Source organism: Eleutherodactylus coqui, chromosome 7 (genome assembly GCF_035609145.1).
Source record: "Eleutherodactylus coqui strain aEleCoq1 chromosome 7, aEleCoq1.hap1, whole genome shotgun sequence".
Taxonomy (NCBI): domain Eukaryota; kingdom Metazoa; phylum Chordata; class Amphibia; order Anura; family Eleutherodactylidae; genus Eleutherodactylus; species Eleutherodactylus coqui.
The window spans coordinates 156,036,427-156,053,788 of record NC_089843.1 but is presented as its reverse complement, the minus strand read 5'-3'; the positions used below and the strand labels follow the sequence as shown (position 1 = coordinate 156,053,788).

Sequence of the window (17,362 nt, the reverse complement as noted above, 5' to 3'; positions counted from 1 at the left end):
CTCCATGCCAGTCATCCAGACAAGACGCTCTCTTGTTTCAAACACCAACGGCGATCAGCTTTTCTCACTTCCCAAACAAAGCCCTTCCAGCTGGGAGATGCTCCCACGGCAATTAAAAACGTGTTCTTGCAGGATTCCCTTCCTTCCCATGGCCTGTCTAAGATACATAGTATATTACTGAGTAACTTCACTTGAGATGCCCCCTCCTTTGTCCTCGGTTGGGATGGAGAATTGGCTGTTCCAGTACCGGTCCCTAGTTGGGATAGGGCATATCTGTTGTCGTACAAGCTACTGGTGGTAAGCGCTGTCCAGGAAAAGAACCAGAAGATCCTTTCCAGGTGGTATGGGTGCCCAGTCCTAATCTATTGTATATATACATCAGTCTTGGACCAGTGCTGGGGATGTAACGGTATGGCGGGGATAGCATATGGTGGGTTTCTCCACAGTGGTGAAGAGCTGTGATTCATAGGCACTTGCGCAGTACACCTCCACCTCCTCTCCCCCACAATAGCTGAATTTGTTCAAGAATTTTGTCACCTGAAATACATGAAAGAATTTATGTTGGAGGACTACCCATAGTGCGAGGACTATATGGGAAAGTGGTCAGCTTGGACTCTTCCTGCAGTCTGCAGAGTTCCTGGAATTTCTAGGGTAGGAGGATCAAAGCAACCTCAATATTTGAGTCAAATGAGCGCCACTAGATAGGATACCCTTTATCACTCCACCTCCCTTTTACTATCCCTTCTTCCAAAACCTCTTACCTCGATCTTCCCTCTTTCCTTCTTTTCTTTCTTTTTCTTCCAGGATTTTGATGCAGAATCCTCAGCGGACTTCACCTCTTCTATTTGAAAAAGTGAAATGCACTGCAGATCCGCACCAAAATCAGCGGAAATGTCGCAGACTTTACGCTGCAGAAAATCCATTCTGCTATTGTGACTGAGATTTCAAGAGTTCACATCCACAAGCTGGGGGTTCCCATCCAAAGATCTGCGGCTGGTTAAATCCGCACCATGTCATTTTGCTGTGGATTTTTAACGTGGACTTAACCTTTTTAAAACCTGCATGTTACATGCAAACTGTGGGCAGATGTTGACATGGATCCACGGCAAAGTGTGCCGCAGAAAGTATACCGTGTGTGACTATAACATAGAGCCCTCACAAACCTGACTTGTGACAAGATTTCCCACAGCGGAAAAAAACACAGCAAGTCTGCACCATTTTGGTGTGGATACTAATGCGCGGCCGCAGCAGATTGCACCCTTTCAGATGAAAGCATGAAATGTGCTGCAGATCTGCACCAGATGTGGATTTGCTACATTATTTTCTACTGTGGGAAATCTGCAGCACATCCCTCCTGTGTGAACATACCATTGAGTACGACGCATACTACTACCGGAGATTGCATGGCGGTGTGCTCAATTGTATTGAACAGCTTGTCATTTACACACATCTAGTATGTACAGTATATTTGTGAGCAGACCAAGTGTGTGTGACAAGCAGTCAGCCTCTTGGTCATCGCGTACAGGACAGCTGTTCGTGTCAGATAGATTGTGGATCTAATAGGACATGATGCCGCTCTGTTAGATAGGAATCTGCGAGGATGATGCATAGGGGTCTTGGGGGTTGTTATAAGCTGCTCAAGCATCAACGAGAATATTGTCCTATGGACACCCTGGTGACATAAAGATTGTGGACAAAGCAAATGTATGCCTGCAGTTGGCATAGAAGTAGACACTAAACATATTTTGTTTCATTAGTTGCATTCGCTTACTGTAAAATCTGAATACAATAAACACAATGTAGCCCTTTTTTAATGAGAGACACAAATACATGAAGTCATGGCCTCCCTGAGGGTGAGAGATCATACAGCAGTTCAGTGCCATCACCACTGTCCCTCATCATGAAGTTTAGGGTTGTGTATTTCCCTTATTAGTCATATGTGATGTAAACGAATCCAACTCAGCAATGCTATAAAACGGGCACGGCCGGCCAATAATATGCCATCATCCTGTGGTTTTTCTTCAGTGTTGCCGCTGGCCTGTATCTCAAGGTAACTTATTGCGCAGAGCAACTATGAACAACAGCGGTTTGTTTGCTTCTACACAGAGTGATGATTGTTCAATAGTTGTTTGCTGAGATGGCGATCATGGAGAATCCAAATAGAAGAGAAAAGAAGGGTGGAGCGACTTCTGCAAAGGGATTTCTCTTTCCATATAATGCAGTCGGCTAAACGCCTGCACAAGCGCTGGTGTCTCCGCTAGGTTGTTGGCGCTCGTGCAGAGCGTTTAGACAAGCAGATCCCCGCTGGCTTCTGGTTTACACTTGGTGAGAAGTCGTGATACAGCAATGATTTTCATGCTGGCTGAAAGTTAGTGACCTGCGAGCTGCACACGAATAGTGCATGATGGCTGTGCATTTAGACACGACGATTGTGGTGCAGATTTGTGCGTTTTAATGAATTTTGCGCGATAATCATCCTGTATAAGTGGCTCTTAAGGAACAAACTAAAGATGCTACCTGCCTGCTATTCCCAACCGTATAAACATATAAAAGCACATGGGCTTAGGGAGCAACACTTCTAGCCAAGAAAGGTATCCCGAGGGAATTATCCGGTTCCGCTTTATTCATTTTGGCTGTTTTAAGAACCGGGTAACTCCCTTGTTGTAATATGTTTCTTGGCTGGATGTGTTGTGCCCTGAGCCCATGTGGTTTGAGTTCTAAAAGTGATCATGGAGGGGATTTCCATGCAAATTCTTTCCCAAGTTGTTTGAACACAAATGACTCTGACTTCACACCAAATGACTTTGGATCAACCAGCGACTATTATTTTTTCTGATTAGCTGAAACGAAACGACTAATGACTTCACGCTCATCACCTTGTTGGTGGCCAGGTTTACACTGAACTAAAGTTTCTACGGCGTACACACTGCAACAAGAATGACCTCGTAACTTGATTCTATGGGTCAGTATGACTACTACAATACCAAATTTATATAGTTTTTTTTGGGGGGGGGGGCTGTAGTACTATTACTTTTTTCCAAGATCTTTAATTTCTTTTAATTGTTTTCTGTGGCCATCTTCTGACAGCCATGATTTCTTCATTATTCCGTCGACATAGATGTGCGAGGGCTGGTTTTTTTGCGGGACGTCCTGTAGTTTCTATTGCTATCATTTTTTAATACATACAACTTTTTGATCGCTTTTTATTCCATTTTTTTCTTTGAGACGTGGTGACCAAGAAAGCGCAATTTTGGTTTGTTTTTTTTTATTTTTCTGACTACGTTCAATGTGCAGGGTAAATAATGCGTTATTTTGATAGATTGGACTTTTATGGACACAGCGATACCAAATATGTATTTTTTTATATCATTGTGGCAGAGAAATCAAAGACCATTTCCTAAGTTTTCACTGGGTTGACTCCTGAAAATTTTCGGCTTCCAAAGTAAAAGACAAAACTGAAGACATGTATAAAAGTGAATAGTTCGCCACCACCCTTATCCGAGTTCAGCAGTCCTTGGACCTCCAAGGTAATGAGAATACTGCAGGGTCAGGTGGGAACCCCTAACCAGAATAGATCCCTATGTTTCGGATGAACAGAATAGGTTAATGCCGCTCCACTGCATCAGGACCTCTGTGAGTATCTACTAAATGTAGACTTGGGATCCGTGGGCCGGCTTAACTCGTGTCTTGCTATATGATCCCAAAAAGATGACCAATAATAGCCCACAACGTCGGGGAGCAGTACAACTTTCCGGCAATTTTAGATAGCAGAGAGTCGTTTTGTATTGGCATTGTTTCTAGTGAACTAAAAAAGTCCCCTAGGAATAGAAAAAATCTGAACTTGGTCACATCTAGGGATACCAAATCCTAAATAAACTTGTCTCTGCGTCTGGATATCGGTTTCAGAGTCCTGATGCATAGAAAAAAGACTAAGTTCAGCATTTCCAATGACTCCTTCAATTTCTTCTTCTTGATTGATTACAAGGTACCAGGTACAGACTAGGTGGTAGTGGTTCTAGACTGTAAGTACCTGTTCTAGTTTCTCTAGGTCTCTTGCATTAGGTTCTACCCTTAGCTCTAGTTTGACACGTTTCTGTCAGTTACTTGACTCATCAGGAACCTTAATTTAGCAGAATCTTGCTTATGTACCCCTTTCACTATCTACAAGAGTGAGCGGTACCCATTACGTGTAAACGCGGGCCCACCGTGCGCTTTTCGTTAGTAATTCGTTCATCGTCGTTCAGTCCGCTTAAAATCCATTGTTTGGTATTTCGCTTATCATTTGGTTTAAATAAAAATTGTTCAGTCGTTAAACAATTTTTACCTTATTTTTTTTCCTTCACTGATGCACATGCCATTCAAACAAACTATCGTTTATCATCCATTTTCCAATGATAATCTTTACATTCAAATGGTTGTCTTTAAAAGCAAAGCCATCGCTCACTTTTGATCGCTTAAACGAATTTGGAGTGATAATCGTTACATCTAAATGGACCTTAAGGCTGCATGTCGACAGCCGTGAATCCGCAGGTGATAAATCACTGGTGGATCATGCTGTGTGAAGCTTTCCGCTCGCGGGATCTAAATCGTGGCATGCTGCAATTCTCCAAGGCGTATCTCACTGGCGATATTCCGCAACAACCGTGGACAGGGGGCCTAAGAAAACTTGTAGTTGCAAGTCAACAGTTGTGGCTGTAAGTGTAACACTGTTTAATTTAACAAAAAAAAAAAACAACTTCTGACATTCTCTATCATAGTGAAATGTGAGAATTCAGGGACCATAAAACTTTCACATTCTTATCAGTGCCTAGTTACACATGTTTGTCTGTTGCAGTATTCCCTTTAAGTGCAAACCAATCACATTCATGTCTGTGCCTTATGTGTAATATAAGGTCCCCTAGCGATATTCCACTGCCCCGGGAGCAGGGGAGAGAACGGTCTCCCATAACCAACATTATTAGGAAAGAAATGTGTGGTCCTTTTTTTTTTTTTTTTTTTTTTTTTTTTTGCTATGGCCCTCAGTATAGTAAGCAGAATGCTGTTCTTTCCTCCACAGTTAAAGGAAAGCTGTACCAGAGCTTACTAATGACAGATGCTAAAAGGACATTCTTCACCTCCATTGGGTGAATGGTGGCTTATGGCTACTTCCTGGCACATACCCCAACTCAGAACTGCTCTCCCAACTTGTTTGCAATAGCAAGTTACAATCAAGAATAATAAAGTGTATGGAAATATACTGAGTTCATCTAATTTTTAATTTTTATTTTTTACAGTTCGACTTCATGACAGCATATCTGAAGAAGGGTACCATTACTTAGTCTTCGACTTGTAAGTAGACCTTGCTAGTTTATTATTCTAGACCTCTAGTACTCTCCTAATACAGAAGGAACTCTGCTATGAATCTGCTATCAATATTTACCTTGAAGATTTGCAAAACTGCTGACCCTACAGAGCCAGTGTTTTGACATTACATTGACTTTTAATAATGTTTTTTCATGTACAAACATATTCTATAGAAAGATACTTGAACTATACTTAACCCCTTAAGGACCAGGCTGTTTCTTACCTTAAGGGCTTATTCAGACAACTGTGTATCGTCCGGGCATGAAAACCCAGCCGATATACGGTTGTCTAAATAAACCCTTAGGGCCAGAAAATTTTTAGGGATTTTACCCAATTAGGTGTTTATAACTACCCTATTGTTTTCCTTCAGCTACCAAAATTATTTTTGCTTTGTTTTTTTTTCCTTGTGACATGTAGGGCTAATTTTTATTTTTTTTTTTAGTTTTATTAGTGGTAAAACGCAAAAAAAAATATTTTTTTAACATTTGCAGTTATTTTTTATTAATACATTTATGCTAAAATAAAGTTTGGGAACGGGTTCCTCATTTTGTTTTCGACCTTTTGATATATAGTATGTATGGTTTGGGATTACAGGGCGCATACGGCGAAGGTTTTGGTTGGCGTCGGTTTTCGGTTATTTTCTTTTATATTTATATATAATATAATATATATATATATATATATTTATATATTTTATTTTTTAGTTATTTTTTTTCCTTCTGTAATCCATGACATCATATAAGACCTCTGGGGAACATTGAAATGGTCTTTTTTTTTTTTTTTTTTTTTTTTTTTTTTCTTATTGGACATTTTTTCACTCTAGCTGGGGCATCCATAGGAGCCCCAGTTAGGTCGCATTCTCTGCAGGGAATATCGCGGCCAAGGACATTATTTTACCTGTTTCGAGTTTGTGCGGGTGTTCTGCATCCTGAACGGATCTTCTTTCCTCTGCACAGCAGATGTGTTCTGGCACACATGCGCAGTAGGAGTTTTTATTTTTTAAACCCCTGTTTTCCCATGGGTCCACGACACTTCTGTAGTGTCAGCTGCGGACGGGGCACAGATCGAACGGCTTCCATTGACTTCAACGGAAGCAATCAGTGCAGGATCCGCAGAAAAATGGAGCATGCTACGATTTGTTTTCCAGACCAAAAGGTCCACAAAACTAATCCGCATACTTAGATTATTTTGCAGGCGACCATGATTTCCTATGGGCGGCTTGATTTGTGGAATTCCCGCGCTGGTGTCCGGTGCGGGCTCTGCAAATCAAACCTGGCTGTGGACATAATGCTTTACAGGGAAAACATCCCCCTGTAGTGACAATAGTCACTGGCAGAACTGATCAGGGTCTGCAGAGACCCTGCAGCTGTGCTGTGGCAGGAAATCCTGGCAGTCATGTGACCACCGACTTGTGTAGTGGGAGAAACACTTCCACTCTTTAGTACATAGCGCTCATTGAGCGCTGTGTACTAAGAAAGGAGAAGGCAGAAAGGGTTAAAAACCACTTCTCCCCCCTCCTCTGGGTTTTCAGCTGTGATTAACAGTTGACAACTCGACCTGTTTCTGATTGATTGCAGATGCAGGGGCTGGACTCCCATGCTGTATTTTTATTATCGGCTGGGATTAAAGCCTGGGACCAAGCACCGTGAATTTACTTTGCTTCGTCCTTAATGGGTTAAGGCTGGTCTCACATGAACGAGTTTGATTCCACCTTCAATAGGTAGATCTAATTTTTTAAATTAGATTTTCTTTTTTTCGTAAAGAAAAATTTTATCTTTTTAAAAAACGTATTAAAGAGAATCTGTCACTTACTTTTAGCCCAATCAGCTAAGCTTATAGACTGAAAGTGGATGCCCCACAGGGATTCCTTAGCAACCCCCTGAATGAGGAAGCGGCACTTCCACATTTGGGGGTTGAGGAAAAAAATCTGCAGGTCTTTCCTACACAGGAGGGATGAGCTGTGATAGTAAGGAAAACTAGGAGCACCATAAATGTACAGCAGCTCAGCAAACTGGCACACTGCTGGCTGTTGTATGTTTATGTAAGGCAGTTGGGAAGGGGTTAAACTGCGTATATAATTGTTAAAATAAAAGACTTTGGGTACATTCACACACAGCGGATTTTGGTGCAGATTTTGACATGGATCCTTTGCTGATTTCACCCATTCAACTGAAGGCGAGAAGTCTGCTACAGATTCCGCTTCAACATCTGCATCGACTGTGAAGTTTTTGATGCAGATTTGGTATGGATTTTCACGCTGGAAAATCCACACCAATTCCACTGTGTATGAATACTCTTAGGCCGCCTGCACACGGGCGGAAATCCCGCCGCGGGATTTCCCGTGGGATTTCCGCCACTGAAAGTTTGCATAGGAGTGCATTACAATACGCACTCCTATGCAGACGGCCGCGGTTTGGCCGCGTGAAATCTCGCGCGGCAAACAAACCGCGGCATGTCCTATTTTTGTGCGGGGCACGCACTCACCCGGCCGCCGGCTCCGGTCTGCGCATGCGCAGGCTGCGCGGCAGCCGGCACATGAAAGAGCCGGGGCCGCCAGGCGCGGGTGAGTACGCGCTCGTCACTGCAGGCTCTCGGGTCAGGTCCCGCGGCGAGAATTCTCGCTGCCGGATCCGACCCGCTCGTGTGCAGGTGGCCTTAGGCTGGAGTCACATGGGTCAAATTCTCATCGGAAATCTCACGGTTTTGCCGCGGTGAAAAACCGCAAGATTTCTGCCGGGAAAGCACAGCGAAAAACCCGCAGCACTTAGCCTCGGATTTTGGAGGTGCTTCGCCACATGCTTTTCTGTTGCGGCTGGCTCTTCCATAGGGCAGAGCGCGGCCGCAGCAGAAAGAAAAAAGGAATGGACATGCTGCGTCCCAGGAATCGGCACTGCAGCGCTGGCTTTGGCACAACAGATTCGCCACCCCGTGTGGACAAGATTATTGACAAATCTTGTCCACATGGCTGGCCAATCCCGGGATAAGCGGCCGCAGGCGGATGCGCCGCAGCAAACTTCCACACGGAAATTGCACAGCAAGTCCGTCCCCTGTTAACCCAGCCTTAGTGTGCTTTATATCGCCTGTCCACGGCCGTGACGGAATATCGCTAGAGATATTCTGCCGCGGGGGAGGAGGGGGGGCACTATAATGTCTCCATGCTGAGCTTAAATTAATGATAGTCTCACAGCTGAGATTTGCTGCATGCCGCGATTTTAATCACACGAGCAGGAAAATCGTTATGATTTTCCGCTCGTGTGCAGTAGGCTGCGCTTTCAATAGTTATCCTATGGAAAGCATGTCATGGGAGTTCCACATGCAATGACACCTTGGCTGTGGACAGTCAGCCTTACTGTAAATTATGTCTACGCATCCAGAGTACAGCCCCTCGCAGTATGATATATACTGGTCATTCACAGCTCTTCTCTCAATAATCATCCAAAGTGAGTGCCCCCCAGCATAATATACACAGTGCTGTGCCCTGGTGTACATACCCCACACTGTCCCTGCTCATCAGGCATGCCCCTCCCATTATATTGTTACTTAGAGCGCCCCATGAGACTGCCGTCGGTGCACCCCATTGCATATATTAATTATACATTCCACGACCCCTCCTAATATAATAACTGACTTGCACCTATTCCCATTAAGGGGGCATTCGTTTGGGAGGCAAATTAGGTGAGGCATAAACTGCACCAAAAAGAACTTGTGTTTTAGTTGTGTCTGCAGCAAGTTGCAAAAATGTGACAAACGCGCTAATTTTTCAGGTTTTTTTTAGGGGCGTTACCATGTCTAAATTACCCCTTCCTGCTCACCTTGAATGCACCCAAATAGGACCATACTCACTTGTAGCCTCGTGAACACCCCCTAGTAATAGCGGCCAGGCTCCTTTCCTCCCATCCCCACAGTGACAGGAGAGCTGCTAAGATGACTTGGGTTGTTAGGGGGTAGTGCTCAGGAGAATACAGTGGGGCACCAGCATGGGGTATATAAATTCCCTTCCAGCTCGTTCACAGCAGCGGGTCCTCGGGGGTCGGAGCTTCTCTCAGACGTGCCTAGTGCGTAGCACACTGCTTAGATTCAATGGAGGGCTTCCTCATTAAAGCCGTGGCAGGTCTGGTCACACCAGACTAAAAAGACTTGCCGCCAGTCAAAAAAGTCTTCAGTGTGTTGGCAACCAATTTAGAGCCTTGATACACATCTAGCGGGTATGGTGCACCGACCCTATTAATTATAATATAACCTGTACGTGATACTCATTGGTTGTCTTACGTCACATGCAGTAGTATTTGTCTATGTCCGTTCTGTAGTAAGAGTTAGAGAATAACATGGGGGGGGGGGACACTTTACGGTCTGTTTAAGCTGAACGCAGTTCACTCATTTCTGACAGCGGGAATGCAAGGAAAGAGCAAAGAGAAATGTTAAAACTATGAAAAATCTCTTTATCAGCCGAACAATAGGAAAGTGCTGCTCAGAGGGACATTTACAATAGCTACTGCTGCCTAGCACACGGCTCTCCTGAGAGCTATCGCTATGGCAACAGTGACACTCCCCGCTCCCTAAGAATCATTCTTGCCAGGAAGGAGAAGTGAAAGAATAAAAATTCCATCAGATCCTCTGCAACAACTTTTCAAGCAGACATTAGTGCTGTAGCCAAAGTTTAACTTTTTTTTTTTCATTCCTTACGAAGATGTTGTCATTTTTCGATTTAGTTCCCTTTTTTTTTTTGCTAAAGTGCTGCCATATTGATTGTCACCTTTTAATTACTTTCTCTGTCACTTTGTCAGGATGCACAGTTAGTGACAGATTGTTTATTTTGTTTATTTTTTGCAACCTGCCTGACATTGCCAGGACTGTTTTTTTCCACAAACAGCGCCACCCTTGTCCTCAGGTGATGGGTGGTATTGCATCATGCCTCCATTTATGTGAATGTTCCCGTTCATATTAATTCTTTCTGCCTGTGTAAGACTTCCCTCGGATAGTACATGATTTCCTAACCTTCTAAACACTATTTAGTGAAATTGCTCCCTAGAGGAGTAAAAATTGGTATTGTTAATGAATAACGCTTCATTACTGCTACCGCAAAAGGGAATTGACCTGGGATGATGATGTACTGCATAATTACCACCATACTAAGAATTGAGAAACTAATATTAGAAGATACCCAGTTGCCTCTCCTTACACCAGATTACCCTTTTCTTCTACAATGTTGATCCAGGAATTATTCTGGCTGCCATTATGGAGTCGGGAAGAATTTTTTTCTCCAAATGAGCTAAATTGGCTTTTGCCTCATTGCATGCTTGTCAAAAGCTGTCCAAGGCCCACGGTGCTCTAACCGCAGCAATTGCTAGGCAGAGCCCTCCTGGTCATCCGCTGCGCTCATGGGTGCAACGGATAGGCAACGGTACCTCTTCCGACATCAACACTGAATGGAACAATGCTTTCGATTGTGATCATTCTAGACCGGCGCTACGGTCCCTCGTCATCCAAACGAGATAACTAACTAACTCATTAGGCTGAGGGGTTTGCCTTTCTCTGGACCAACAAGGGAGGGGCGGTAACATGCCGAACTGGATGGACATTGTCTTGATTCAGCCTGACATACTATGTTACTATGTGTCTCATACATTTTGGCGCTGACAATGGGGGCACTCTTTTGGGTTTTTCTTCCAACTTATTTACTGCAAGTATTTGAAGGTTTCAAATTGAATTACAAGGAAACGCTCCTAAGACGTGCTGTGTGACTGCTACATCCTAAACTTCACGTTGAGTTAACCTAATTTTAGGTCCTTGAGTGCAGAAGTCTCCATGGTTTGCCGACGTGTACAGTAACAATAAATACAAGATGTGTTGAAGGCTTCTCGGCTAATACCTCAGTGCTTGATCTAAGACTGCTGAGGCTTCTGGCTTTTGAGAACCCCATCATACTCTTAAGTAATGTTCATCTCATTAATTCATTGCTTATGAACAAGCCGCCTGCAGTGCTTATTTTAATGATAATACATGACAGTGGCATATTGCTGCCATTCCACCCACACACAACTGTTCCTGGCTTAATCGTTACTTTTAGTAGCTGTGGGAATTAACCGTGTCATAGTGAGGTATCGTTATATGGCATCCTACACTGAGATAAGGGGACCTTTTAATTATGAATAAATAAGATCTACCAATAGCCACTGACTGCTATGGAATTAGTGTCAGTGCTAATTGCTTTGTGTTTCAGATGAAGACGTTTGCCTCTTTGTGTACTACCCAAACATTTGTACCCATAAATACTTAGCGTTTAACTCTTTATTTGAACGCTGTGCATCCGGTTTTAGAACTCTTCTTGCATAATCACTTTGTAGGCTAGAACAATACAAATAAAGAATAACATAAGATATGGGTTGTTACAACCAGGCTATTAATGACTTAAAAACTGTGCTAGAAGCGGTAGGCAGCCATCTGCAGAGGCTCAATCCACAGTATTTCCTCTATATATGCATGTACCATTAAGGCTCTCACACACACGCTCACCATGCAGGGAGCCATCCGCAGTATGCGATGCATTATGTTTTGCTACATGTCGACACATCCTCAATATCTTGTCAAGTATGCGCATGTAATACATGCCGAGATGTTGCACTCTTTTTTGTGTGCTGCGTGTGCGAGGCACCGTTGAAAGTAATGTAAAAATAGCTACCGTGTATTATGCATGCAAAAACCACTTGCGAAATGCACTGTAAAAAACGCTTGGGTTAGGGAGCCCTTAGGCCTCATGTCCACGGGGAAAATCAGGCCCCCTACGGATTCTCCATGGAGAATCCGTAGCGGGTCCCTCCTGCCCAACGGACATGAGCGCTGAAAATAAGAATTAACTTACCCGCAGGGGTCAATGCAGATCTTCACTTCTACGCGGCCGGATCTTCTTACTTCGGCCGGCGGATGTGCTCGGTACGTCGGCGGCATGCCGCGCACATGCGCCGGGCACATCCGCCGGGCCGAAGAAAGAAGATCCGGCCGCGGAGGAGGGAAGATCTGCACGGTCCGCTGCGGGTAAGTTTATTATGGAGCATGTTCATTTTTTTTTCATGCTCCATATTTTTTTTTATTCACTTTTATTGACCATCCGCAGGTATTTATCTACCCGCGGGTGTCCAATGCATCCCTATGGGGTGCAGATCCACATGCGGGAGAAGAGTTAAAATCTGCTGCGGATTTTAATTCTTCTTTTCCCCGTGGACATGAGACCTTAGGCCTCATGTCCACGGGATAATTGTTGTTTAAAATCCGCAGGGTTTTTCCCTGCACGCGGATCTGCGCCCCATAGGGATGCATTGGACACCCGCGGGTAGATAAATACCCGCGGATGGTATTTAAAAGTGATTTAAAAGTTTTCGGTGCATAAAAAAAAACGCGCCATGCTCCATTTAAGTGCGGATCACGCTCCGGATGGCCCCCATTGATCTCTATGGGTGTGGGAGATCCGCTGCAGATATTAAATGTGAATTAAATGGGTGCGGGAGATCCACTTCGGATTTCAAGGCTGGGAGGTGGAGAAAGTACTAGGAGGTGGGGTAAAGGGGGCAAAACACCTCCAGCGTAAAAATTGCATCCGCGTACATACGCGCGTGAAAAAAAAACGAATCCGCATGTCACCCGCATGCAATAAAATACAATTTTAAGCTCATCCGCACTGCATCCGCAGCCCAAATCAGCGTTACAAATCCGCAGCGGATCTGATTTTCCCCGTGGACATGAGGCCTTAATCTCCCTGTCCCAAGGAAGGAGTGACATGAATTTTTATTCTGATTATCACTCATTTCATTAATCAGAGAGCATATTTTCTCTCTGTTTATCACATATGGGGTTTTTCAGCACCTTTCCTCTAAGATATCACCCCCACTGTCTGTCTGCTGTCTCAAACAGCATGTCCTCCATTTTTCTCAGACTCAACTGCTCTAAAACTAAGCTTCTCGTATTCCTGTTGCCCGCCAGCCGACCTCCCTATATCAGTGTTTAGCACCATCATAACCCCCAGACAGCACGCCCGCTGTCTTGGGGTCACATTGTATTCTGATCTCTCTTTTACTCCCCACATCCAATCTATAGCCCAAACTTGCCACCTGCACCGCACCTCACCTCACCATGGACACGCTAAAGTGTCGCCCTCATCCATTCCCGACTCGACTACAGCAACTCGCTACTCATCGGCCTTCCCCGCACCAGACTCTCCAATCCATACTAAACTCGGCTGTTAGACTCCCCTTCCTGTCCTGCTACTTCTCGGATGCCTCTGCACTATGCCAGATGTGTGAAGAGCTATAGAAAGAAAAGACTGGTGGGTTGACACAACTCTCCAGAAAAGATGGTGGGACAATAGGCTGTATTATGCAACTTTTGTTTTTATTAAGTATATTTAAAAAAACATTATAGGATATGCGTTTCAGGGAGAACCCCTTTTTCAGTCAAGCTGGGTGGGACATCGCTTCTGGGACTAAGAGATAGGGGACCCAGTGATGAAGCTGGAGAAGTGGAGAAACACCACCAATGCCACTTTGCCTGTTGTGTACATTTCCTGTCCCTGTACCGCCTGTCTCGCCCCCACCCTGTTTGTTAAAAAAAAATAATATATATATATATATATATCATATGTAATTTGTTGCATTCTGTGTGCCAGCCCGTGCTTCATATCCTGCACCCGGAACTTCCTGTATCACCCCCACCCAGTTTGTTTCCAACTAATTGGATACTACATGTAATTGTTGCACTGATTGTGTGTCGTCCCCCCCCCCCCCCCCCCCCTGCTTTGAATGTGCTGTGGAATAAGTTGGCGCTATACAAATAAAGATTGCTGCTACTTTCTCTCAAAAAGGATTGATATGATGAGGACTTAGCCATCTAATCACTCCTCTACACTGTTTAACCCTGCAGATACTGGACGTCTACACGTTTTTACAGAAAAAAATTTAAAAACATTTTTCCTCTTACACAAGACTTTAAAGGGGTTGTCCCGCGCCAAAACGGGTTTTGTTTTTTTTCAATAGCCCCCCCCCCCCCCCGTTCGGCGCGAGACAAACCCGATGCAGGGGTTAAACAAGAAAACCGCACAGTGCTTACCTGAATCCCCGCGCTCCGGTGACTTCTTACTTACCTGGTGAAGATGGCCGCCGGGATCTTCTCCCTCGGTGGACCGCAGGGCTTCTGTGCGGTCCATTGCCGATTCCAGCCTCCTGATTGGCTGGAATCGGCACGTGACGGGGCAGAGCTACAAGGAGCCGCTCTCCGGCACGAGCGGCCCCATTCAGAAAAGAAGACCGGACTGCGCAAGCCCGTCTAATCCGGCGATTAGACGCTGAAAATTAGACGGCACCATGGAGACGAGGACGCCAGCAACGGAACAGGTAAGTGAATAACTTCTGATAACTTCTGTATGGCTCATAATTAATGCACAATGTACATTACAAAGTGCATTAATATGGCCATACAGAAGTGTATAGACTAGGGATGAGCGAACGTGTCCGTTACGGACACATCCGCACCCGGACACCGGCTTTGCCGAACACTGCAGTGTTCGCGCGTAAGTGTCCGGGTGCCGCCGGGGGGCGGGGAGATGCGCGGCGGCGCGGGCGGCAGTAGCGGGGAACAGGGGGGAGCCCCCTCTCTCTCCCTCTCCCCCCCACTCCCCGCCGCACCCCCCCGCGCTGCCACGGCGGCCCCCGAACTTTTTCGCCCGAACACTGAAGTGTTCGCAAAGTTCGGTGTTCGGGCGAAAAAGGGGCGGAGCCGAACGTGTTCGCTCATCTCTAGTATAGACCCACTTGCATTCGCGGGACAACCCCTTTAAATATTGAAAAAAAATAAAAGAGCAATAAGAGAAAAGCCTACACAATTAGTATCACCAATTAATTACCTAGCATCGTTGATAAATTTCAGTAAAAGTGAAAATAGAAAAAAATCCGAAATAGCTGTTTTCTGATCATCCCACTTCTAAACAGGAAAAAAAAATAGTAAATCGTATATATACACCTCAAAATGGTATCAATAAAACTATACGTTGTACCTAAAACACTGACGATACAGCTCTGAATGAAAATGATGATAATCGAACCTCTATGAATTTGGTGATTTAGTGGTGTGTTGAGCCCCCTGCACACGAGTGGAAATTCTGCAGCGGAACTTCCCGCAGAATTTCCGCCCATGCCCACGTGCATAGGATTGCATTACGAAACGCAATCCTAGGAAGACGGCCGCGATTTGTCCGCATGAAAATAGACGCGGAAAACAAATCACGGCATGTTCTATTTCTGTGCGGGTCTCGCAGAGGCCCGGACAGAAATGTCACTCCCAGCACGACGGCTCCGCTCTGCGCATGTGCCGGCTGGGCGGCAGCCAGCACATCACCGAGACGGAGCCGCGAGAGCAGGTAAGACGCACTGGTCCCTGCAGGGGCGCAGGTCAGATCCCGCTGCGAGAATTCTCGCAGGGGATCCGCCTGACCGTGTGCATGTGCAGTCCCTGCAGGGGCACAGGTCAGACCATGCTGCGAGAATTCTCGCAGGGGATCCGACCCGGCCGTGTGCATGTGCATAATCAGAATGACTCCTAGAATAAAGGTAACTATTTATACCACACATAAAAATAAATCACAAAAACACTGATGCAATAGCTTTTTTTTCATTCCCCCCAAGTAAAAAGGAAATGAATAAAAGTTTTTCAATACATTGTATGTACCCGAAATTGGCTCCAATAAAAACTACAACTGATCCCACAAAATTAAAAGATGTCATACAGCTATATTGACGGGGGGAAAAAAGTATGATCACTGTAATACAAAAGGAAACACCGTTTACTGGCTCTAAAGGCTTAAATTAGTTATGTCACTGAGGGGATAAAAATGCACTTTAAGCAACAGAGTTCTGTGTCAAATATATTTACATGAAACATAAATTCCAAACCTGCAATAAAAAAAATACATTTTTTAGAGGTTTTTTTTGTTAACATGACTGTTAGGGTAAATAAAGTTTACTTAAAGGGGTTGCCCCGTGACAGCAAGTGGGGTTATGCACTTCTGTATGGCCATATTAATGCACTTTGTAATATACATCGTGCATTAAATATTGGCCATACAGAAGTTATACACTTACCCCCTCCGGTGCTGGCGTCCCCGTCTCCATGGCGACGATGAAGCCTCTTCCCTGGTCGCACGAACAGTCGCGCTTGCGCAGAGTGAAATCATCCGCTGGATGTGTCCGGGCTCACGAGCTGCGTCCTGGCTCCTCCCTCTTCTTCGCATCATCGTAGCTCCGCCTCCGTCACGTGGTGCTGATCAGCCAATGAGGTGGCTGTAATTGGCAGTGGAACGCAAGACTGGAGAAGAACATCCACGGTGCACCATGGGAGAAGACCCGCGGTGCACCGTGGGAGAAGACCAGCGGCGCCATCTTTGAAAGAAGAATCTTCAAAGCTTCAGAACGGGGATCCAGGTAAGCAAATTTATTTTTTTTTTTTAAATAACAAATGGATTTGTTTTTACTGTGCACAATGTGGGGGTCTGTTTAAAAAAAAAATTTTTTAGGTTTCGGCGCGGGACAACCCCTTTAAGGCCCATTTAGATGTGATGAGTATCGGGCAAACCATGCCTGACACTCGCCCTCGCACATACTAGCTCTTCGTGCATGGGAGCTGGTATCGCTGGCTCACAGTGAGAAGGTTGGAGGAGATCTCTCTCCTCGCTCTCTCCCGCCCCTCTCCATTGACATAACATGCAGCATAAATGATGGATGATAAGCAGATCGCTCATTGTAAATAGCAGCCGTTCAGTACTGAACAGCCGCTATGTTATGTCAATGGAGAATGGCGGGCGAGCGAGAGGAGAAAAATCTCCTGCAGACTCCCCGCTGTGAGCTAGCAATACTAGTTCCCGTGCAGGTGCATGAGAGTGTCCCGTCTAAATGGGCCTTTCGTTTGTTTATTTGCATTTGAATGCTCCTCAATCATGCCCTCCTCTGTGTATAAATATTCAGGAGGAATAATAAAGGAA

The 17,362-nt window shown here is 44.9% G+C and overlaps 1 protein-coding gene across 5 annotated transcripts in view; it reads left to right on the top strand.

Moving 5' to 3' along the window:
* Window positions 1-17,362, top strand: part of CAMK2D (calcium/calmodulin dependent protein kinase II delta) — a 223,468-nt gene that overhangs the window by 115,858 nt on the left and 90,248 nt on the right. For all 5 annotated transcript variants that reach the window (XM_066573877.1, XM_066573872.1, XM_066573874.1 and 2 more), the window contains exon 4: window positions 5,274-5,328. In XM_066573877.1, coding sequence (XP_066429974.1) covers window positions 5,274-5,328 — 55 coding nt within the window. The remainder of the gene's footprint in view (window positions 1-5,273; window positions 5,329-17,362) is intronic.